At 40.2% G+C, this 24,311-nt stretch overlaps 1 protein-coding gene across 1 annotated transcript in view; it reads right to left on the bottom strand.

Annotated features, from left to right (window-relative positions):
* Positions 1-24,311, bottom strand: part of LMBRD1 (LMBR1 domain containing 1) — a 227,987-nt gene that overhangs the window by 9,343 nt on the left and 194,333 nt on the right. Inside the window, exon 15 of the mRNA XM_073675501.1 lies at positions 1,037-1,128. Coding sequence (XP_073531602.1) covers positions 1,037-1,128 — 92 coding nt within the window. The remainder of the gene's footprint in view (positions 1-1,036; positions 1,129-24,311) is intronic.

The raw sequence follows: 24,311 nt of genomic DNA on the forward strand, positions 1-24,311 counted from the left end.
TGTAATCCAGAGTACCTATATTTGCGACATCACTTATTATGACATGTCCATTGGGGAGAAGCAACTTTACATAACATTAGGAGAAAAAGTAATTTAAAAAAAAAATAAATCAAAACAACCAATCCTTCAGTGGGGGGTTGGGGGTGTCCTTTGGAGCCAATTTTTTTTTCTTACTTGAATGCATGGAATTGGGGCTAGAAATCATTTTCGCAATTGGGTTTCGCTAATAATTTTTCACTGTCTATTGCTGGCTGCAGAATGAGCCAACGGGGTCGGCCACATTATCTTTATTGGATAAGATTTTTTGAGGACATCTTGTGGCACTTCCTATTATATATCTTTGACAGGTTCTTCTCCTGGTCTTGTTACTGAAGCTTCCCTCAAAGACTGCACAGCTCTCCAGTCCATAAAATGGCAGCTGGTGGCGGAATAGGTGACCAGACCTGTCCATTAGTCTTGTCCAACTTAAATCCTTACATGAGAAAATGGCTTTTCTATTAGAGCAGACCGATATACAGGTCCAGTCACATGTTTCTCCACCAGCAGCCAAATTATTTTTAGCCTAAATTGCATGCATTTAAGAGAAAATAATTGCCCCAAAAGGTGGACAACCAATTTAAGAATACACAAAGCCACTTGGCACTGTTCAATAGAAAGTAGTTAAGCATTTGCAAAATTATACTAATCATTCCCAGTACCTTCAAAGTTTGATTGACTGTGGATCATAATGAAAACATTGAGATCCACTCAAAAATGTTATGTCTATAGCCAACCTTTTTAAAACTTTTTCACAACCAAGAAATAAAATATTTCAGAGGTTTGTTTCCTGTTAGATGAGTATCTGTAAAGAAATTGAACTGACAAAACTAAGATAACAATGTAGCGATTATTGTTTTGTGATATTAGCTGAAGACAATATACATCTCTGACATACAAGTAAGGAAAATGGAAATGGTGCATTCAGTTATCCTGCATTTCTGTCAGGATCTCCAATGGAGGTTCTGAAAGGAGCCTTAAACAAAGGATTTGTACTTACCCCGATGAACACCCAATTGCCAAAGTAATAGATGGTGCCGAAAAACCAAAACTTATGCAGAAACAAGTATGTTCTAGTAATTGTACACTGATCTGGAAAAGAGAGAAAAAAGAGAATTTATATACACACACCTATTGGCAATACAGTACAAAGTGTCTATAGCAGTACTGTCATTTTACCTTCTACAAATTATATACAGTGATTATAAAAACCAAAAGTAGTGTCCAATATTTTCCTGCAGAAGTCATGATGCTGGTATCGATATCCATACCAAAATATGACAAATATATCTACATATTTATATCTATATATACATACACACAAACACCCATGCTGAACAGTCAAGGCTCAACACCTGCATGGAGCAACGTACAGGCGGAATAGAAAGTCTATGATTGGAGTACGAGCTCATACACTACGCTTTGTATTAGGCCGGCTAGCTGCTCTGTGAGCGCTCATACATGAGCTGATCAGTTATGCACGCCAGAAGGTTTTTTGAGAGATTAGTGGGTGTATAACGACTCAGATCACCACTGATTTAACATGTTTAGGGGGAAATAAGTTAAAAAAAAGTTAAAATAAGTACACTTTATTTACATCTTGGTCTTGTGAACAAGTACTTATTCTGCTCCTGAATATAATATAGAGCAATAAATGCAATCTGAAGAACCCTGCCATCCTTTACCCTAATTCTCAATGAAATGTATAAATATGTTATGTCTCGTATTGGTAATCACATTAACTGAACCCACAGCCTGTTCCCTTCATCAATTCTGGAAATTTTAGGTCAAGGTCACACATGGTGGCTGCTAAAAAGCTGAAACTGTGCAGACAAGTAGATCGGTGCAGTTTTCTAATTAATTTGCAGCCAAAAACATCTAGATTGTTATTTGCAATGTTTTTTAGCAGTTACAATAGTTTGAGTAATTACTAGCAGAAGTTTGAACAGCTATTCTTGGCTAAAAAAGACCTATCGCCTCCTGAAAAAGTTTAAAATTTCTCAACTAGTGATAACTCTAGCGCTATAAGAGCGTGGGGACTGAAGTCAAACTCGGTCTGATCAATTTGACAGCTGTGTGATACTTCCTGCCTCTAAGCTGGCAGATACCAATTTATGTGGATGGGGGCCTGGAACAGGACACAGGGGAGATGTGTGCTACTATTTTATACTTAATACTAAATAGTAAGGCAATTTAATGTAAGATCAATCGATTCCAGAACAGCAGGATGCGGTTAGAGACAGTACCCAAGGTAACTACCTGCACAGACTACTGTAGCTGTCTGTTGTGTACAATATAAAATCAAAATGACCATATACTCTCTAGTAAGTAAACAAATAGTAATAATACATGTAAATAACAATATTACATGTAAATAATATATAGTAACTAGTTAACATTTTGATCAACAAAGCGCAAAAGCCATTCAACAAGGTGTACCCATTCGGGACAGTGCAATCTCTAGTATTAAAACCTCACCTTATGTCAGCCAACCTCAATATAGATGGGGGCAGAGCAGGACCCAGGCCTGACTGTTCAGACACCTGCCCATAGGAAGCTACATAGATGAAATGCCTAGCTCAAAAAGGGGAGCCAAGCCCCCTATTTGTACAGAGTACAAGAGACCACAGCAAAACCAAAGAAATGAATGCAAATATAAGTTGGTATCTGTGTAATGTGTAGGAGCATGTTCAAACTGTGGCCATTACAGAATGCATGAGTCTTAGATTAACCTTTTAAGGGCAGCTGATTACTTTTGCAAATCAATCCTTGACATGTGGATATCCCTAAAATTGCAGATTAATCTTTTATATGCAGCTATGTCCTCTTCTTTCAAATTAACCCATTAGAAGCAGCTGCATTCCCTCATGGGGAAGCATATTTAACAGGGACATAATACATGGCTGATAAATAACAATATTCCATATAAAAGTAATGTTTAGGCTCTTATCTGAAAGTGAGACATTCTCATGTAATTCACTACGTTCCTTTGGGACGTAATGGTGAGACTTAATTCCTTTTTTTTTCTTTGGTGATTTTATGAGAAAAATGGGTAAGCCAATTCTTCTATTGCATTTTATGGCCCAATGGAGCCGCCAAAAGGACAAAACATGCCAAATCCTGACAGATCTGATCACAAGGCTCTAATTTGACATACAGATGCTGATTAGAACCATCTCACAATTGGAAACTTGCAGAAAAGAAACTAAGTTGAAAAGCAAATGTAAAGCCTAGGTCACTGTTCTAATTACAGATAAACAAAGTGAATTAATTTACAAGACTTCTCATAACCAATTAGTCCTCCTATAACTTTCTTAATAGAGTGATATATTAAATTGCATTAATTATTTCTGCCACTGATTCAAAGTATTACGTAGGGTTATATATTGCACAAAAAAATGATTTAGTCAGTGTGGGTTAGTTTATTAACACCATCAAACAACGCACAGGAAGATTATTTAAAACAAATATACATACACATATATGTCTTAACATATAAAATAACATTCAGGCACAAGTTTTAGGTATAGGCAATAAAACAGAAACAGACTATTATAGTTTGTCTGCTTGAGTGAAAGTTTCAAATAATTACTAGTAATAACCTGTAAATGTAGTTTTAAGACAAGTTCTGGATCCCTTAAAATACATTCTTTTCACACTGCCTGTGGTGTTATCAATAAATTGTTCCGCCAGACTGACTGCGTACTACAAAACAGCAGTAATTATTTTTTCTTTCTTGTTTTCATTACATGTTGAAAGTTTTCAAATGATATACTAAATTCCTGCAATATTTTTTTCCATTAATTAAAAGATTCTCAATTTCTTTTTTGGTTACAAAAAGAACAAGGAAGAACTGAATTGAAATACAAAATGCCCACTTTAGATGAACAGGTTGGTGCCTACATAATTATGTGGTATGAGGGAGTCTACATATAACTATATATGTACACAAATATACATAATATATACACACACACTGGGTGAAATAAGTATTGAACACGTCAACAATTTTCTAAGTAAATATATTTCTCACCAGTTGTCGGTAACAACCCATTCAATCCACACAGGCAAAGAAATCATACCATAGATGTCCAAACATTAAGTTGCATGTAATAATGAGAATTGACACAGGGAAAAAGTATTGACCGCATGAAGAAAGAGGTGCAAAAAGCCATGGAAAGTGATGACACCAGCTGTCAATCTATCAGTAATTAGAAAGCAATCCTGCCTAGTGAAAAATATCAGCTGGTTCAACTGATGGCCTATAAAGAAGTGTCTTTTTACCAAGGTGCCACACAAGATACATCCGATGATGGGTAAAACCAGTGAGCTGTCGCAAGACCTTGGCAGCCTTATTGTTGCAAAACATACTGATGGCATTGGTTACAGAAGGATTTCTAAAACTACAGATAGTTCCAGTGAACACTGTTGGGGCCATAATTCAGAAGTGGAAAGAACATCATTTCACCAAAACCCAGCCACGACCAGGTGCTCCCAGCAAGATTTCAGACAGAGAAGAGAAAAGAATTATCAGAATAGTTGACCATGAGTCAAGGACCACCCATGGAGAGCTTAAAAAAAGACCTTGAAACAATTGTACTAGCTGATTCCAAGAAAACTAAGTAATGCACTGAACCTCCATGGCCTGCATGCACACTCAACATGCAAGACTCCATTCCTAACCAAAAAGCATGTTCAATCACTTTTAAACTTTGCTACACAACATTTAGAAAAGCCTGTGAAATACAGGAAAAATATAGTCTGGTCAGATGAGACCAAAATTTGACTCTTTGGATGCCATAATACACACCATGTTTGGAGGCCAAAAGGCACTGCATATCACCCCAAAAACACCAAACAAACAGTGAAGTTTGGAGGTTGGAACATCATGGTGTGGGGCTGTTTTTCGGCATATGGCACTGGAAAACTTCATGTAACTGAAGGAAGGATGACTGGACAAATTTACAGAGACATTCCTGATATAAATCTGCTGCCACCTATCACGATGATAATGAAATGACGGTGGACATTTAAACAAGACAATGATCCCAAACATACAGCCAAGGAAACTCTCAATTGGTTTTAGAGAAAGAAAATAAAGCTGCTAGAATGGCCCAGCCAATTATCTGACCTGAATCCAATAGAAAATTTATGGAAGGAACTAAAGCTCAAAGTTCAAATCCTGATGGTTCCGTAGGCTCCTTCCACGAAGAGTGTTTGTGTGCAAGAATGGGCCAAAAATCTCAACTGAGCAATGCATGCGACTAATTTCTCCATACAGAAGGGGTCTTGAAGCAGTTATCACCAACAAAGGCTTTTGTATGAGGTATTAAATAAATTTCAGTAAGAGTATTCAATACTTTTTTCGATGCATCATGTCTCATTATTATTATAACTTAATTTGTGGACATCTATGGTTTAATTTCTTTGCCTGTGTGGATTGTTACCGACATATGTTGAGAATTTCATTTCAATAGCACCTTTAGAAATCTATTTACTTAGAAAATTAGTGACGTGTTCAATATTTATTTCACCCGCTGTATACACACACACACACTATAGGTAGCATTGAGTCCTAGAGATTTCTAAATTTGGACATATGTTATGCAATGTTTTTCCTTATTATTGGAATGTGCACATTGTAGATTCAGAATAGAGGCAGCAATATATATATATATATATTTCTTTTATGATCTGTTATGATATTGCTGCCTCTATTCTGAATCTACAATGTGCGCATTCCAATAATAAGGAGAATCATTGCATAACATATGTCCAAATTTAGAAATCCCTAGGACTCAATGCTACCTATAGTGCGTGTGTGCGCGTGTGTGTGTGTGTATACAGCAGGTGAAATAAGTATTGAACACGTCACCAATTTTACATGGATAAAAAATATAAATAAATAAAACCCATGCGTGAAGCAAACCAGAACGTGTGCTAAATGGAACCTGTCACACTGGGTGATAATACTATTTATTTGCAGTTATAGAGTTAATGTGCAGGTAAATAGCTGTAGAAAGATGCCTGGCTGCTATACTGAAAGCATGGTTCCCAGAAGCAAATTAACTTTATTCCTCCCGGGAGAAGACGTCCTTCAGTCAGAGGCAATCATCGCGGCTACAGTCACCACTCACAGAACCATGAGCACCGGCAGTATACACGCATTGGCACTTTGACTGACAGCTGCAGTGCAAAGCGAACTGTCAAAGTATCGGAGTGTGCTTACTCACAGTGCTGTGAGCGGTGACTGAAGCGGAGCAGTCATGTCTGTATGACTCAAAGTTGGTAGCTCCGAAAAGGAATAAAGTCCATTTTCTCTTGGTACACGTGCTTTCAGTATTGCGGCCAGGCACCTTTATAATGTAATTTAACTGCAGATATAGGGTTAATAATAACGATATATAATGTGACTGGTTTCTTTTAAACCTTAGATTCCTCTATTTTGTCTGATGGCATCTGTACACGCAAATCTCTCAAGCAGCTTTATCAGGTAAAACACTGGACTGGCTTTCCAACAGTCTTGAAGGAAACAAGAGGTGCTGAGCATTTGTTGGCTGCTGCTTTATCTTCACAGCAGTCCAAGACATCCCAAACAATCTAAAATTGAATCAGATTAGTGTGGAGACCGTCATAGGACGTATCACTCCATGCGCCTCCTTCTTGGTCACATAGCCTGGTATTTTGTGTCATTGCACTGTTGCAACACAAATGATGGTCCCACTATGTGCTAACCAGATGAGATGTCATGTCATTGTATTTACTCATCCTACCGTGTGTGTGCGCGCTATCTGATGTGTGAACAGACCCATATTTTATAGCAAGATTTTTTACATGGTATTTACTCATCCTTCCGTGTGTGTGCTATCTGATAAGTGTGAACAGACCCATATTTTAAAGCAAGATTTTTTACATGGTATTGCTTCATTACTCCTGTGTTTTTTCTTTCTTTCTGTTTTAAAGTGTTCAAAGCTAGGTCCTTCACTGTTTTATGGCCTATCTGTTCCACACTGGTTTGTTTATCCTGCATAGCAATGCCTACTCTGGCCTTGTGCTAATTGGATAATTACTCAATGTGACCAATTGGTGCTGGAGTCTCTAGCAGATATTTCATTTCCTATATCTTCAGTCCTGGCTAAGGGTAGCATGCGTGCTAGTCACACGTGCAATAGTTTAAAGTGCTTTTTAATGTGCAGTTATATATTATTCCAATAATAAGGAAAATCATTGCATAACATATGTCCAAATTTAGAAATCCCTTAATTCCCTTAACATTCTAGCTACTACAGAAACCTGGATCCAGCAGTCACACCACCGCTGCTTCTGCTCTCTCGTTTGGTGGGCTGAAATTTTCACATACCACCAGACCTGAGAACAGACAGGGTGAAGGTGATGGTTTCCTCCTTTCATCACAATGTGCTTTCCAGGTCATCCCCCCCCCCGATTCCCTCACTTATGTTTCCTTCCTTTGAAGTCCACACCTTAAGACTCTTCAAACCTTTCTCCCTGCTGAGTGGCGGTTGTGTATCACCCTCCGGGCTCCTCCCACCAGCTCCTGCATCACTTTGCCACCTGGCTTCCTCACTTTCGATCATGTGACATCCCCACCCTCATCATGGGAGACCTTAACATCCCCATCGATGATCCCCTCTCCCAATGTGCCTTCTACTTTCTCTAACCTCCTCATTAGGCCTTTTACAGTTTACCAACTCTCCTACGCATGAAGATGGGAATACTCTGGACCTAGTCTCTGCTCGCTGCATGACTTGACTAACTCCCCTCTCCCGCTCTCAGACCACAATCTTCTTTCCTTCTCTGTCAAGAACTGTCTCCTCACCCGGGACACCCCCACTTACCACACGTATAGGAATACACGTACCATTAATACCAAGCAGCTGATGGACAATCTGCACACATCTTTAGCTCCCATCTCCTCCCTCTCCTGTCCAGACTTAACATTGTCACACTACAATAATACTCTGCAGAGTGCCCTAGATGAAGCAGCACCTCCCATACGCAGAAAGACTCGACAGCGACAACGGCAGCCCTGGCACACGATGCAAACATGCTTTCTGCAGGGTTGCTCAAGGTGTGCTGAGCATCAGTGGAGAAAATCACTTTTAGTAGAAGACTTCATCCAATACAAATTCATGCTCAAAACCTATAACTCTGCACTTCATCTGGCCAAACAATCCTACTTCATCACCCTGATCACTTTACTGTCCAACAATCCAAAACCACTTTTTGAAACCTTAAACTCCCTCCTGAAACCTAAAGCACAGGCCCCCATCACAAAGCTCAGCGGGAAGGATCTGGCCACTTATTTCCTAGAAAAAAAATCAACCACATCCATCAGGACATCTCAGCGCAATCTCCCCAGTGCCTGGATCCCCTTCCCTGCCGCACTTCAAGCTCACTTGCCTTCTTTGAGCCTGTCACAAAAGAAGAAGTTACTCAGCTCCTCACTTCTTCTTGGCGTGCAACAGTGACCCCATTCCCTCACATCTCCTGCAGTCCCTCTCACCGGTGGTCACCACTCACCTGACTAAAATATTTAACCTCTCTCTTTCTTCAGGTATCTTTCCCTTATTTAAACATGCCATCATAACCCCTTTACTTAAAAAGCCATCCCTGGACCAGAACTGCACTGCTAACGACAGACCTGTCTCTAATCTTCCATTCATCTCTAAACTCCTGGAACGCTTGGTCCACTCCAGTCTAATCCGCTATCTCTCAGATAACTATCTGTTTTTTGCGCTTTACACTCCACTGAAACTGCCCTCACTAAAGTCTCTAATGATCTAACAACAGTTAAATCATTGCTTCCTGCTGATTCTCCTGGATCTCTCTGCTGCATTTGACACTGTGGATCACCAGCTCCTCCTCACTACGCTCTGTTCTATAGGCCTCAAGGACACCGTTCTCTCCTGGTTCTCCTCCTATCTCTCTGACAGCTCCTTCACTACATCTTTTGCTGGCTCCTCTTCCTCTCCTCGTCCCCTTACTATCGGGGTTCCGTAGGGTTCAGTCCTAGGCACCCTCCTCTTCTCTCTATACACTGCCCCTATTGGACAATCAATCAGCAGATTTAGGTTCCAGTACCATCTCTATGCTGACGACACCCAATTATACACTTCCTCTCCTGAAATCACCCCTACCCTAATACAAAATACAAAGGATTGTCTGTCTGCTGTCTCTAACATCATGTCCGCCCTCTATCTTAAACTGAATCTCTCCAAAACTGAACTTCTTGTGTTTCTCCCCTCTACTAACCTAACTCTACCTGACATTGAAATTACCTTGGAGGGTTCAACCATAATTCCCAAGCAGCACACTCGCTGCCTTGGGGTCATATTCAACACTAAACTTTCCTTTACTTCCTATATCCGATCACTCACCGGCTCTTGTCACCTGCATCTTAAAAACAGCTCCAGAATCTGACCTTTTCTCACGTTTGAAACTGCTAAAACTCTTACTGTCGCTCTTACTGACTCTTGTCTGGACTACTGCAACTTCTTCTGATCAGTCTCCCTCTCACCAAACTTTCTCCTCTCCAATCCGTCCTGAATGCGGCAGACAGGGTCGTATTTCTGTCCAGCCGGTTCACCGATGCCTCCATCTTGTGCCAGTCATTACACAGGTTACCCATTCGCTACAGAGTCCAATATAAACTCATTGCTCTCACCCACAAAGCTCTCCACAGTTCTGCACCGCATAATGTCTCCTCTCTCATCTTTGTTTATCGCCCTACACGTGCCCTCCGTTTTACAAATAACCTAAGACTAACATCCCCCATAATCCGAACCTTTAAACTCAGTCTCCAAGACTTCTCTCGTGCTGCACCAGTTCTCTGGAATGCACTTCCCCAGATGATCATACTGATACCAAGCCCCCACGTCTTCAAACGCGATTTAAAAACGTATCTCTTTAAACAATCCTACCGCTTCAACTCCGTAAACTAACTTTCCTCTGTTCCCTCCTAAATATTATTCATAATCTGTTCCCTACTATTCATCTGTCTCCACACGATAACTGCACTCGATACTTGATTATTGCACTTAAACATACTGGCTGATGACCGGATCATGCAGCCTTATATGAAAATCCCTATTTATTATAATTGCTAGACCTGAAATAACAAGCACTTTACACCTATTGTGTCCCCCCATTTCCTTGTAGATTGTAAGCTTGCGAGCAGGGACCTCACTCCTAATGTAACGGTTTAAACTGTCTTACCTTGTATTGAATTTATTGTCTGTACATGTCCCCGCTTAATTGTAAAGTGCTGCGGAATATGTTGGCGCTATATAAATAAAAATTATTATTTATTAAGTTATGGCAGAATGCTTTGGTAGTCATGCAGAGCAAGTGCGCTTTGAATTTGGAATAATGTAGTAGCAGTAAAACTTGGCACTCTGTAGGATGCGTAGCAAAAGGTGTGAATTTATTTACAATAGGTTAGTCTGAAGAAAACACTAGTGATGTTTCGGTCCTACATAGACCTTTACCAGATAAATGCCTATCAGGAAGACACCTTCCTGATAGCTATTTAGTCACAATACTACAATGCTGCAGACACCTTATACCTGTTCAGCTGACACAGTCCGTGTATTCTTAACTGGCATTTGTACTGGAGTGCCGTTTAGGATTTTCCAACTGAATTTAGAATAAAACAACAGTGTCACCAGCAAAGCACCTCCACACCATCACAAATCTCCTCAATGCTTTATGATGGGCACCTCAAATTCGCTCACCTTTTCCACTTCTCACAAAGACAGGCAGTTCGTACTGAAAAAACATTTTGCCTTATCAGAGCACAGTACAGATTTCCACTAATCAAAAGGCACAAGCGAAGAAACGAGCGTCGGGGTAAACACATGCGGTGCAGGTTTTGTTTTTCCTACTAAGGTAATGACGGCCGATGGTGGCCATATGGGATATGAGAGATATTGATGTAAAAAATGTAATTTGATAGTATATATCATGTGAATATGTCTCCTCTGTTCTGTTGGTAGCACTCTCTCTAGTGTATTATAGCGGTGGCTTAGTACAACTCCAGAGAGGTGCTATACCTGCATCTGACATGTCACCTGTTTGTTTTAAGGATTTTTTTATGCAAATGTACGTACTTTTTGCTCTTCTTCCCTCCAAATTGTCTGTGTAATATTTATAATAAAGTTTTTTCATTTTTGTTACTACAATGGGCCATATGATCGTTTTCCTTTTGCCTCGGCACCCCCCTGTCAGTATATTTTTACAATAGGTCCTCCATATATCCGGTGGGCAGGTTACAGTATGGATGATATGTTTATTTTCCATTCAATATTTTTGATTATATTATGTAACCTAGTGCTTAGTTCTAATTCTCACTCTTGTGCTCATGAGAACTTGAAGAAAGCTTCAAGGTTCAAGCAACTTTCTGGACCGACTGTCCTTAATGTCTTAATTTAATGATGGACCGTTGTTTCTTCTTACCTAGTTGAGTGGTTTTTGCCATGTTCTGACTTGGAATAGTTGTGCACTAGGGCTCAGCACTGTATGGAACTGTGTACCAATAATGCCTCAGAAAAACACAACTGATGCTCGCAAATACTTTCTGAAGGTCGGTAATTTCCCAAAAAATCTTGACAATGCATATTTGTTAATTGGAAGCCATTCCAGGTGACTACCTCATGAAATTGTTTGAATCACAAGAGGGGATAAAGCAGTCAAAGTATAAGAGGGGTACTTTGAGCAATCTAAGGTTTAACACATTCTGGTTAAGTTGATTTTTAATACTTCGTAGAGAATCCTTTGCAGGTAATGACTGCATCAAGTCTGGAAGTCACAGACATCACCAAGCGCTGGGTTTCCGCCTTTGTGATGCTTTGCCAGAACTTTACTGCAGCTGACTTCAGTTGTTGCTTGTTTGTGGGCCTTTCTGCCTTAAGTTTTGCCTTAAGCATGTGAAATGCTGCTCAATGGGGTTGAGATCTAGTGATTGACTCAGACGTTGCAGAATATTCCACTTCTTTACCTTAAAAAAACTCCTGGGTTGCTTTCACAGTATGTTTTGGGTCATTGTTCATCTGTACTGTGAGGCACTGTCCAATCAACCTTGCAGCATCTAGTTGAATATGAGCAGAAAGTATTGTCTCGTACACTTCAGAATTCATCCAGCTGCTTCTTTCTTCAGTTACATCAAACACTAGTGACTCAGTGTCATGTGAAGTCATGCATGCCTATGCCATCACACTGCCTCCACCATGTTTTACAGAGGATGAGGTAGATGTAGATACTGAAACTCCTACATCCTGGAGAGAGTTCTTCATTTGGATGGATGTTGTGAAGGGGTTTTTCGTCACCATGGAAAGAACTATGGGATCATCCACGACTGTTGTCTTCCGTGGAACTCCAGGTCTTTTTGAGTTGCTAAGCTCACCAGTGAGTTTTTTTTTTTGCAGAATGTACCAAACGGTTGATTTGGCCACTCCTAACATTTTTGCTCTCTCTCTGATGGATTTCTTTTTTTTCAGCCTAATGATTGTCTGTTTCTCTTCCATTGAGAGCACATTTGACTATGTTGTGGGATCGCAGCAACAGCTTCCAAATGCAAATACCACACCTGAAGTCAGCTCCAAACCTTTTACCTGCTTAACTTATGATGAATTAATGAGGGATTAGCCCATGCAGCCCATTAAAGAGCCTTTGAGATAATTGTCAAAGTAAGTTTGGTCCTTTTAAAAAGAGGCAGCTACATGTTAAAAAGCTATAATTCCGAAAGCCTTACTCCAATTAGGATGTGAATAATCTTAAATTAAATCAGAGAGTCTATACTTTAAGCCCATATTGATTATATAACTCTATTGAATATGTTTTGGTAAACAGCTAAAATGCCAAAACTTGTGTCATTGTCCAAATATTTCAGGACCTAACTGTAAAGAAGCCAATTTATGCAACTGAGTGGATCAATGCATAGTTTTATTCTGCTACAGGAGAAAGATTTTAGGTAACAAAGCAGCATTGTTTAACATACTTGGTTTTTGAACTTTTTAAAATATTTCTTAATGTTCTACAGGGTGAAAAGTGACTGATAAACACTGGTGTAGAAAGTGGTCAAATACTACAGCTTCAAATGTGCACACAGTTTGTTTTCATCTCTGAACAAAACTACTGATAATCATAAAAATATATCTGAGCTATGGGTATAGAACAATTATTATGTACAATCCACAGCATACCTCAGGATATGTAACTATTCTCTCCAGTAACACAAACAAATCTTTATAAAAATTAGCAGAAAGGTAAATATTCTACAGTATGTTAACTGTAAAATCCTCCAGCACTGCTTTACATTTGATAATTGTGGATTAACAAGAGTTAAGCCTGTTCTTATTTGCAAAGTATGAATGAAAACAGATCCAATGGGGATAGCAGTCTTGTCACCATCTGCAACCCTGCAGCTGCTCACCTGAATTACTGACAGATCAGGAAAATACAGATGGCGCACTATAGAAACATGATTGCACAAATTACCTCACATTTTCAGATGTTTGACCTTAAAAATGCATGAAAACTTGTTAAATTGCCCTTCTATAAAAATACTTTTTTTTTCTTCCAATTTCAAGTTGTCTTGTAAAGGTCACATGCTGAACTAAACTTGGATTACTTAAAAAAAAAAAAATACAACACCACGCAAAAAGTTATTATTAATACGTTAGAGGTTGTTGATCACCCATTTACAGTTGCTGCTAAGACGTGCTGATATAAGACGTACACGTTAGCCATATTTTTCCTGGTGGTTCCTGCAAATGGACGTTCCGGTAAGTTATGGTGATCATGCGGGCACAGGAGCTGTGCCTGCATGATCGACACCAGGAGCTCAGCTTAAGTTACAGCCAAACTTTGGCTGTCACACACAGTGGCGGTGCCCGCACTGCCCCTGGCTGTTTAACCCTGTAAAAGCCGCAATCAATAGCGATCGCAGCACTTAGAAGACTAGGAGACTGAGAGGGCTCCCACTCCCTTTCGATCGGCACCCCTGCAATGTCATTGCGGGTGCCTGATGGTTGCCTTAACAGCAGGAGGTCAAATAATGACCTCCTGATCTGTCAGACCTTACCACGAGCATGGTATAAAAGGCATTCTGTTAGTGTAACACTGATAGGTGTAATACATTGCAATGCATTATACACGTGATCAAAGTAATTAAACATTTAAGTCTCATACAGGGACTAAATAAAAAAAATAAAAATAAATAAATATATATAAAAATAAAGAATGATGGAGGTTAAATAATGACCTCTGAGTCAGCCAGCTACAGTGGCTTATTAGATCCAACCAGAAGCAGGGTCTAACAGGTGATCTTCCAATATAAAGAGGACAGGCCTCATGCATTGCAATGCATGAGACCAGTGATCAGAGAAATAAAAGTTGAAGTCCCATAGAGGGACTAAGTAAAAATATTAAAATTAACATGAAAACCAGCAAAATAAAAATCCTAAAAAAGTATTACAATGGTAAATATGCATTTTTAAGTAAAAAAAAAAAGTACACATTTCCAATTGCAGCGTTCGGAACGACCGGATATATAAAACTGTTACACTTTTTAACCCCTACAGTGAACATTGTAAAAAAAATAAATAAAAAATTGACACAAGTTATGTTTTTACCTCATACCACCAAACAAAAAGTGGAATAATACGCAATCAAAAAGTTGTATGTCAATAGAAATTGACACTTTGAAACAGTCAAAAAACAAGCCTCCACTCAGCTTAGTCAGTGGAAAAATAAAAGCTATAGCTCTCAAACTATGGTGAAGCAATAAAAGAAACAAAATATAACTGTATAAATGTGGCATCACTGTAATCGTACTGACCCAAAGCATAAAGCTGTCTCACTAGTACGGTGAACGACATAAAATAAAAAATCCTAAAATTGCTGTTTTTTGCTCATTCTGTTTCCCAAAAATTGAAAAAGAAATTGATCAAAAAAAGTTATGGAACCCAAAATGGTACCAATAACGTCAACTTATCTGACAAAAAAATAGTTCTCACATGACTGTCGGCTGAAAAATAGAAAAAGTATAGTTCTCGAAATATGGTGATGCAAAAAATATATATATATTTTTTATAGAAGTTTGTGTGTGTAAAAGTAGCAAAGCCCAAAAAAGCAGATGTAAGTCATCTTATCACTTACACCGTAAGATGAACGACATAAAAATAAATAAAAGCAACACTTGAACTGCTGTTGATTTGTTTATTCTGCCTTCCAAAGATCACATTAAGTCTTGTTACTAGTGATGAGCGAGCGTGCTCATTACTCGAGTTTGCATAGGGTGCGTACCCAGTATTGTGGGTGCTTGAGTAAAAACTTTGCGTCCCCGCATGTTTCGTGGCTGTTGCACAACCACAAAACATGTGGGGATTGCCTGACATATACTGGCAATCCCTGCATGTTTTGTGGCTGTGTGATAGCCTCTAAACATGCGGGCGTGGGGACGCGGACATTTCACTCGAGCACTAGATGCAAACTCTAGTAATGAGCACGCTCGCTCATCACTACTTGTTACACATGTACCCTGCACTCTATGCTAAGCACTTACATAGGGGTTTCCTTCTAAATCTCAAAAAACCGTGATTTCGACAAACTACTTAATGGACGATTCACTGTAATGAAGCAAATGGGAGTCACTTTGGCCTATGGTCTAGTGGTTTCTGTCACTTTAGACATACACAAAAGCACAGACTACCACAGCTTTGAGCACCTTTAAAAAGATGGACACCTCTGAACACAAGCCAGACGGAGTCCAGAGTAACTCCACCTGCCTTATTATCGTGAACAGATTCATCAGGTTCTGTCTGAATCATGTATCATGGAGATGGAAACCCTGATGAAAGTTGACGCGCCCCTGGGCCTGTGTCGCGCTGCGTTGCGCATGCGGGAGCTTACCCGGAGCCGGATCTCTTGAGGGTTGTAGTCTCGTGGCGGTGATCCGGTCCGTGCCCAGGGAGTCAGACTAAGTGGCGGTCTATTAGCAGTGGATGTTGGACGACTACGCCACCCGTTGAATGCAGCTATGGAGCTGCCGCTGCAGGGCAGACCGCTGAGGCCGGTGGAAGGATGGTGCAGCGTGGATGGTATAACCCCCAACGGGAGGGGTATGGCCTCAGGGCAGCCGACGTGGATGATGGGGGTAGCAGGAACCACTCAGAGACGATGCGGTGTAGTTCAGGGTCTTTACTGGTGACAAAGATAGACCCTCCCGGAGTACTGGCTAGCGGTTGGGGCCTGGTCAGTCCTTGAGCAGATGGGATCTCCCCTGGCCAGGCGGAGTTGTAGGCCTCCCAAACTGACTGTACTCTTCTGGCTACCTTGCTAGAAGCGAGTATAAGTAGCCCACGTCCCTGAGTGTACCGTGTGGTGCTCACCCGTATGGCCGGTGACTCGGGGCCTTCTAGTAGCTTCCGCTCCACGACGGCGGTGCTGGTCCCATGCGTGTGACCGTGCCTTCAGGTTTCTGGGCCAGAGAACCTGCAATCCCCTGCCGGTCGGTTTCTGCTGCTGAATAGGAGTTAGTCCCCACAGCCTCGGACTCCGGGTCCGGTGATAACTTCTCAGTCAGGGCGAGCTCTGCAGCTGCCAGCCCCTGACTCCTTGTAGCACTGCTCCCACAGAGCTCCTGATGTTCTTTCCTATATCTGCTTCTCTTCTCTGTCTCTACTTCTGGCATGGCCCAGGAGCTGGGCCCAGCCGGAGCCACAGCTCCCTGTCAGCCCTCCTAGCTGAACTCTCCCTCTGAACTCTCTAACCCTGCCTCAGCCCCAGGTTTATATAGGGGAAGTTCTTCCCCTCCCAGGACTGGGCAGGAGGTGTGGAATGCATAGGATTCCTGACCAAGAGACCTCCCACCTGCTCTCAGACATAACATTGCTGTTACTGTGGAAACCAGACCCCTGGGGTGCCACATAAGTGCACAGCATAGAGCACAGGATAAACGTGAGCCGATGCAAAATTTTCTGTACCCCACTCAGATGTCATCTGTTAACAGAAATATGGGGTTTCCACATTACTGGTAAACCTAAAGGCTCTGAAAAAGCGATATTGCTTTCCCCTCCAAAAGAAATCTAGCGAAATCCGTGCTCCTAAATTCAAATGCCCCCATCCGTTCTGAGCGCCACAATGTGCCTAAACCGCAGTTGGCATCCACATTTTTGGCCTTACTGTTGCTGAAAGAGTCCACTATATATTTGTTAAGTATAGTGTTTAAAATTACAAGGGGGTTCTGCTGTCCCGGAACTTTAGGGGCTCTGCCAATGTAACCTTAAAGGGGTTGTCCCACAAACAAAAGTCGATTTTAATGAATAGATCTTGGAATAATAATAATAACTTCTACAATTGGATGTGTTTAAATAAAATGTTCCTGTGCTGAGATAATTTTCTAAATGTGCCCCTGCTGTGTACTGTGTAATGGCTGTGTCTGACCGTACCAGAACATAGTCTGATCATACCACATCTCCTGGGCAGGGGGAGGAAGCAAAAGAATATACAGACATTACAGCAGGGGATTGCAGCTGATTCTTTCTTTGAAGTAAAACATTGTATATAAAACAGGCAGGGAAATGTTTTACCTCACAAAAAGAATCAGCTGCAATCCCCTGCTGTAATGTCTGTATACTCTTTTCCTTCCTCCCCTGCCCAGGAGCTGTGGTATGATCAGACCATGTTCCTGCACGGTCAGACACAGCCATTACACTGTACACAGCAAGGGAACATTTATAAGATCTTAGCACAGGGACATTTTATTGAAAACACATCCAATTGTTGAACTTATTATTACTCCAATATCTATTGATTAAAAATGAACTTTCATTCGTGGGAAAAACCCTTTAAAACATTCTAGCAAAATCTGCACCAAAATAAGATGCTCCTTCCCTTCTGAGGTTTGCACTATGGTAAAAAAAGTAGTTTTTGCCCACATATGGGGTATCAATGTAATCAGATGAAGTTGCGTAATACATTACATGGTCCATTTTCTCCTATTAGCCCTTCTGAAAATTAGAAATGTGGGGCTAAAACAACATTAGTGGAAAACATGTAATTTTTCATTTTCACAGCCCAATGTTATAACAATCTGTGAATCACCTGTGAGTGTAAAATGTTATCTACACCCCTAGATGAATTCCTAAAAGGGTATAGTTTTCAAAATGGGGGCACTAGTGGGGGGTTTCTCCTTTTTTGGCATCTCAGAGGTTCTCTTAATGTGGCTTGACACCCGCAATCTATTCTAGCAAAACTTGTGATCCAAAAATCAAACAGCACTCCCTCCACGCTGAGCACTGCCATGTATTGGTGTACTCAGGAGAAAATGGATCCACTAATCAATTGTGCGATTTCTCCTGTTACCCTTGTGAAAATTAGAAATTTTGGGCTAAAGCAACATTTTTGGGGAAAAACATGTAATGTACAATTTTCCTGGCCCAATATTATAAAATGTATGTAAAACATCAGTGGGTTCAAGATGCTCAGCACATCCCTAGATAAATTTCATAATTGTTGCAGTTTTCAAAATGGGGTCACCAGTGGGGAGTTTCTTCCGTTTTGGCACCTCAGGGACTCTGCAAATGCTCCATGGGATTCACAATCTATTCCAGCTAAATTTGAGCTGCAAAAATCAAATAGCACTTCTTCCCTTCTGAGACCTGCCGTGTGCCCAAAAAGTACAAAGCACAATTCCAAGAGTCTGATGGTGCGGTGTAAAGAACATGGCCACTTGACTCCAGAACAGCAGCAATGTTCATGTTCTATGAATTACACTTTTCTAGCAGCCACATGGATGTGTTTGGGTTGGCGGAAGCGATAAGAACCTGCCTAAATGTACTGTGCCAATTTTGGTGGAGATGAGATAAAGCTATGGATAAGTTTTTAGGGGTTGGCCTACACCTCTTATTTCCTTTGAAGGTAAATTTAATGCTTCGACATAATATTGTGGACAATGATATCATTTTCTTTTGCAGGATGACTGTGCCACTGGGCACAAAGTAAGGTACTAAAAGCATGATTGGGCAAGTTTGGTGTGGAAAAACTTGACTGGCTCACAGAACCTTTACCTCACACCAATCAAATGCTTTTGGGGTGAAGTAAAACAGAGATTGGGAAATTGGGCCATGGCCTCTAGACCCACATCAGTGTATGACCTCACAAATGCTCTTCTAGATGAATGGGCAAAAGAGTCCATGAGACATTTTCCAAAATCTTGTATAAAGTCTTCCCAAAAAAGTGGAAGTTGTCATAGTAACAAAGTGGGGACCAACTCCATTTTATTGCTTACAGTAGCGACCAACAGTTTTGCATTTTTTTTAAAAGTGTGATTACTTCTGTCTGGTGTTGCGATGCCATTTTCCAGGTGATTTCAGTAGACCGGAAGCAAATGGTTGTCAGTTAAAAGGAAGAAAATTGTGTTTGACATTGTTTTGTCCCTTTGTGTGTTAATTTTCAAGATTTGCTGGGCCAAATGTTTTGCCTATTTTGTCACGGGTAGTCAAATTTTGCCTAAAAATTTGTGTGCGTGTTTTTAGTTTAAAACATGCCAAAGACCAAGTCAAATTTATCACCAGATGTCAGGAAGCTTATTATTCTGAGTGTGAAGTTAGGCAAAAGCCAACAAGAGGTAGCTATGGAATTCAACTGTTCTCAGAGTCAAGTGTCATGTATATTAAAGAAAGCAAAAAAAAAAAAAAAAGGTTATGGAACAACTGACAAATCTGGAACAGGACGACCATGGAAAACTTCCTCCAGAGTTAATCACATTATTAAGAAAAAGTCAGTATCTGATGTCCAGTTAAACTTCTGTACAGATTTGGCATGAAATGAATGAAGAATATGGGGTCAAAGTGAGTCGCCAAACTGTGGTGCGACGGCTAAGAGCAGTAGGGTTGAATGCATGAGTTCGAGTAAAGAAGCCTTTCATCTTTGCAAAGAACTGGAAGATCTGACTTGAGTTTGCCAAAGACCACAGCCAATGGAAAGAGACAGATTGGTCTAAGCCTGGTGTTGTGGTTGGATGAATCTAAGTTCAATCTGTTTGGTCGTGATGGCAAGCACTATATATATATTGTAAAATGTAATGATGTAAGGTACCAAACATGGTGTTGGCAATGTCATGGTTTGGGGCTGGATATATTCCATATTTATGGAAATATGAATGCTGCCATGTACAAGGATATACTGCAGAATGTAATGCTGCTACATGGTAAAACCAAAGTAGGCAGGGAATGGAAATTCCTGCAAGACAATTATCCTAAGCACACATCTAATTTAGTCAATTTAGTCAAAAACTGGTTAGCAAACAAAAATGTTCACCTGTTGCTATGGCCAAGCCAATCACCTGATTTAAACCCTATAGAGCACCTTTGGGATGAGTTAGGGCAACGAGTTGGGGCCCATACCCATAAAGATTGTTTTGCAGATTTGCAAATAGAATGGAGCAAAATCCCTCAAGATGTGTTGAATACTCTAGTGGTTTCCATGCCCCATCGGTGTGGTGCAGTAATTAAAGCAAGAGGTTATGCTAAAAAATACTAAATTATGGCATTATAAACAATGAATTACTCTATATTCTGATCAATAGTACAGTCATGGCCAAAAGTATTGAGAATGAGACAAATAGTAATTTTTCCAAAGTTTACTGCTTCATTTTTTGTAATAGCAATTTGCATATACTCCTGAATGTCAAAGATTGATCAGCTTAACAGCAATTACTGTACTTGCAAAGTCAATATTTGCCCAGAAAATGAACTTTAACCCCCAAAACACATTTCAACATCATTGCAGTCCTGCCTTAAAAGGAGCAGCTAACATCGTTTTAGTGATTGATCCATTAACACAGGTGTGGGTGTTGATGAGGACAGGGCTGGCGATCAGTCATGATCAAGTAAGAATGACATCACTGGACACTTTAAAAGGAGGCTGGTTCTTGGTATCATTGTTTCTCTTCAGTTAACCATGGTCATCTCTAAAGAAACACGTGCAGCCATCATTGCACTGCACAAAAATGGCCTAACAGGGAAGAGTATCGCAGCTACAAAGATTGCACCTCAGTCAACAATCTATCGCATCATCAAGAACTTCAAGGAGAGAGCTTCCATTGTTGTCAAAAAGGCTCCAGGGCGCCCAAGAAAGACCAGCAAGCGCCAGGACCGTATCTTAAAACTGTTTCAGCTGCGGGATCGGACTACCAGCAGTGCCGAGCTTGCTCAGGAATGGCAGCAGGCTGGTGTGAGTGCTTCTGCACGCACTGTGAGGCGGAGACTCTTTGAGCAAGGGCTGGTTTCAAGGAGGGCAGCAAAGAAGCCACTTCTCTCCAGAAAAAACATCAGGGACCGACTGATATTCTGCAAAAGGTACAGGGAGTGGACTGCTGAGGACTGGGGCAAAGTCATTTTCTCTGATGAATCCCCTTTTCGATTGTTTGGGACATCTGGAAAACAGCTTATTCGGAGAAGAACAGGTGAGCGCTACCACCAGTCTTGTCTCATGCCAACTGTAAAGCATCCTGAAACCATTCGTGTGTGGGGTTGCTTCTCAGCCAATGGAATCGGCTCACTCACAGTCTTGCCTAAAAACACAGCCATGAATAAAGAATGGTACCAGAATGTCCTCCAAGAACAACTTCTCCCAACCGTCCAAGAGCAGTTTGGCGCCCAACAATGCCTTTTCCAGCATGATGGAGCACCTTGCCATAAAGCAAAGGTGATAACTAAATGGCTCATGGAACAAAACATAGAGATTTTGGGTCCATGGCCTGGAAACTCCCCAGATCTTAATCCCATTGAGAACTTGTGGTCAATCATCAAGAGACGGGTGGACAAACAAAAACCAACAAATTCTGGCAAAATGCAAGCATTGATTATGCAAGAATGGACTGCTATCAGTCAGGATTTGGTACAAAAGTTGATTGAGAGCATGCCAGGGAGAATTACAGAGGTCTTGAAGAAGAAGGGGCAACACTGCAAATATTGACTTGCTGCATTAACTCATTCTAACTGTCAATATAACCTATTGGTACTCATAATATGATTGCAATTATATTTCTGTATGTGATACAAACATCAGACAAACACTAATAAAAACCAGAGGCCAGCAGATCAAGTGAAAATTTAATTTTGGTGTCATTCTCAAAACTTTTGGCCATGACTGTATATGCAAAACTTTTGGCAGTCAGTTTTCTTTAATGAAATGATCATACCTATATTCGAAAGCATTTCGGTTAAAACTAAGGTCTTGCGTGACGACAACTTCATGCACTTTCAATTCATCAGGAAAATGGCGTCACAACAACCACACTTTTAAAAAAAAAAAGCAAAACTTTTGGTCGCTACTGTATGTCATTAAATCTCTTGTATGTGTAATATGTGTGACATTTTTCCCTGCGTAGTGTCTATACCACATACACTCGTATTACATGGATAGCTATTCATCTAAATCATACATGTCAAACTTTGGCCCGTGAGCCAAATCTGGCCCGCAAGCTGGTTATATTTGGCCTGTGACACCAGAACCACCATCCCTATGTGGGGCTTGTAGTTCTGTATGAAGGACTATGGGGGGCCCATTATTCTGTATGGAGGACTATGGGGGGCCCATTATTCTGTATAGAGGACTATGGGGGGCCCATTATTCTGTATACTGGTTGGCCAGAGACTTGTCCAAGTTTTTCATTTTAGCCCTTTGAGTTTGACATCCCTGATCTAAATCATCATCACGGCCATGGCTTTACCCTGAACCCGTGGCAATTAGCTGAATGCCACCAAATCTGCAGTTTAAAGGGAGTCGTTTCTGAAGAGATGACCCTTTTAAAAATGGCAAGGAAAAGCAAAGTGTTTAACAGTTCATATAAAAAAATTATAAAATGGAATTTAACCGCAACATTTTCATGTTAGTTAATGGTTAAGCTGGACTGTTGCAGTACATTATTCCTTTTCTACAATGAAAAACTAGGAAGGTAAAAGTCTGGCTCAGTATTTACTTCCTACATAGACAAATATGCTTAAGAGATCTGATGCTTCTCCTTAAAACACCTTTTATTTTTGTAAGGTGTTGTCTCTTGATTCTGATCCCCCTAGTGTTAAGCAGTAAAACCCACTATAGCTAGCCAAATGTAAATTTTGTATAAAGTTAGGCTAAGTTTTATTAACAGACAAGCACCAATGTCACCAATTGACACAATTAATATTAATTTTACAATCTGCACATTAGAACGTCAATGGGTGTTTAAAAAAGGAACATTTCTAATTGCAGTTAAGTATTTTGTCTAAAAGAATCTGCAAAACAATTTAATTGGTCTACAATACAAGCTATTCAATATTTAAAATGTTTACTACAAGAAGAGCATCACAACGAGAAGGATCAAAATTAGATGTATTGCCTCACCATCTTGGCAAGATGTAAGGCCATATTTAACTTTTCTTTTAAAATTACGCAGCTTGAATAGATTACTAAATGATAAAGTGTCTAGTGTGTTCCTACCACTGTGCCCTTGCTGATATTTCTTGGCACATGTTATTATTTTCCAATATAAAAGGGCATTCTTGGCTAATAAAGTATTTCCTTTGACCTTGTCTTGCAGGGCTTCCAGGACACTACAGAAGTGATGACCCAAGGTTTGTGTCACTGGGGTTTATCATAAATTTCTTGCTGGTTTTTACATCTCAGCCAGTTGGATTTCTGCCCAGTAAAGTATTTGATGTAGTAATTGTTCATAGAAGGAACAGATGGGCACACAGTCTGAGTGAGAAAACTGCAGGAAAGTCTTTCTAATTACAGCACTTCCCTTTTTCTGTGTCGCTTATTTATAGGGGCCAGTGTAGACATGCGTGCATCATACACAACAGATAGCATATTGTCTAAGTGCGGGAATAATACATTTCTCTCTCTTACATATTTTAACTATTAGAATTAAAAAAAGAGCTATTACTTCTTGGATTCACAAAAGTGACAAAGCAATATTGCTATAGGTTGATATTTGTTCCACAAATATATGCAAAATACTGCTCTTTGAAAGTTTTCCAACTCAAACCCAAGTACAAACTGGCTGATTAGGTCAATTTACTGCATGAATTCAGTAACTGTTAAATACAAAAGCTGAACAAGCAGATATATAAATAGTGTCTAAAAGGGTAATCAAAAATCTTAACCTTAATTATTCATTTCAAAATTCTTTAAAATCTGTTTAATTAGAAAAAAATAATATAGATGGTGGCTATTTACATTTTTAAAATTATTTTTCGCCAGTTTAA

This window comes from Phyllobates terribilis, unplaced genomic scaffold (assembly GCF_046119375.1).
Source record: "Phyllobates terribilis strain yellow unplaced genomic scaffold, ASM4611937v1 Scaffold_3__8_contigs__length_932513732, whole genome shotgun sequence".
NCBI classification, from domain to species: Eukaryota; Metazoa; Chordata; class Amphibia; order Anura; family Dendrobatidae; genus Phyllobates; species Phyllobates terribilis.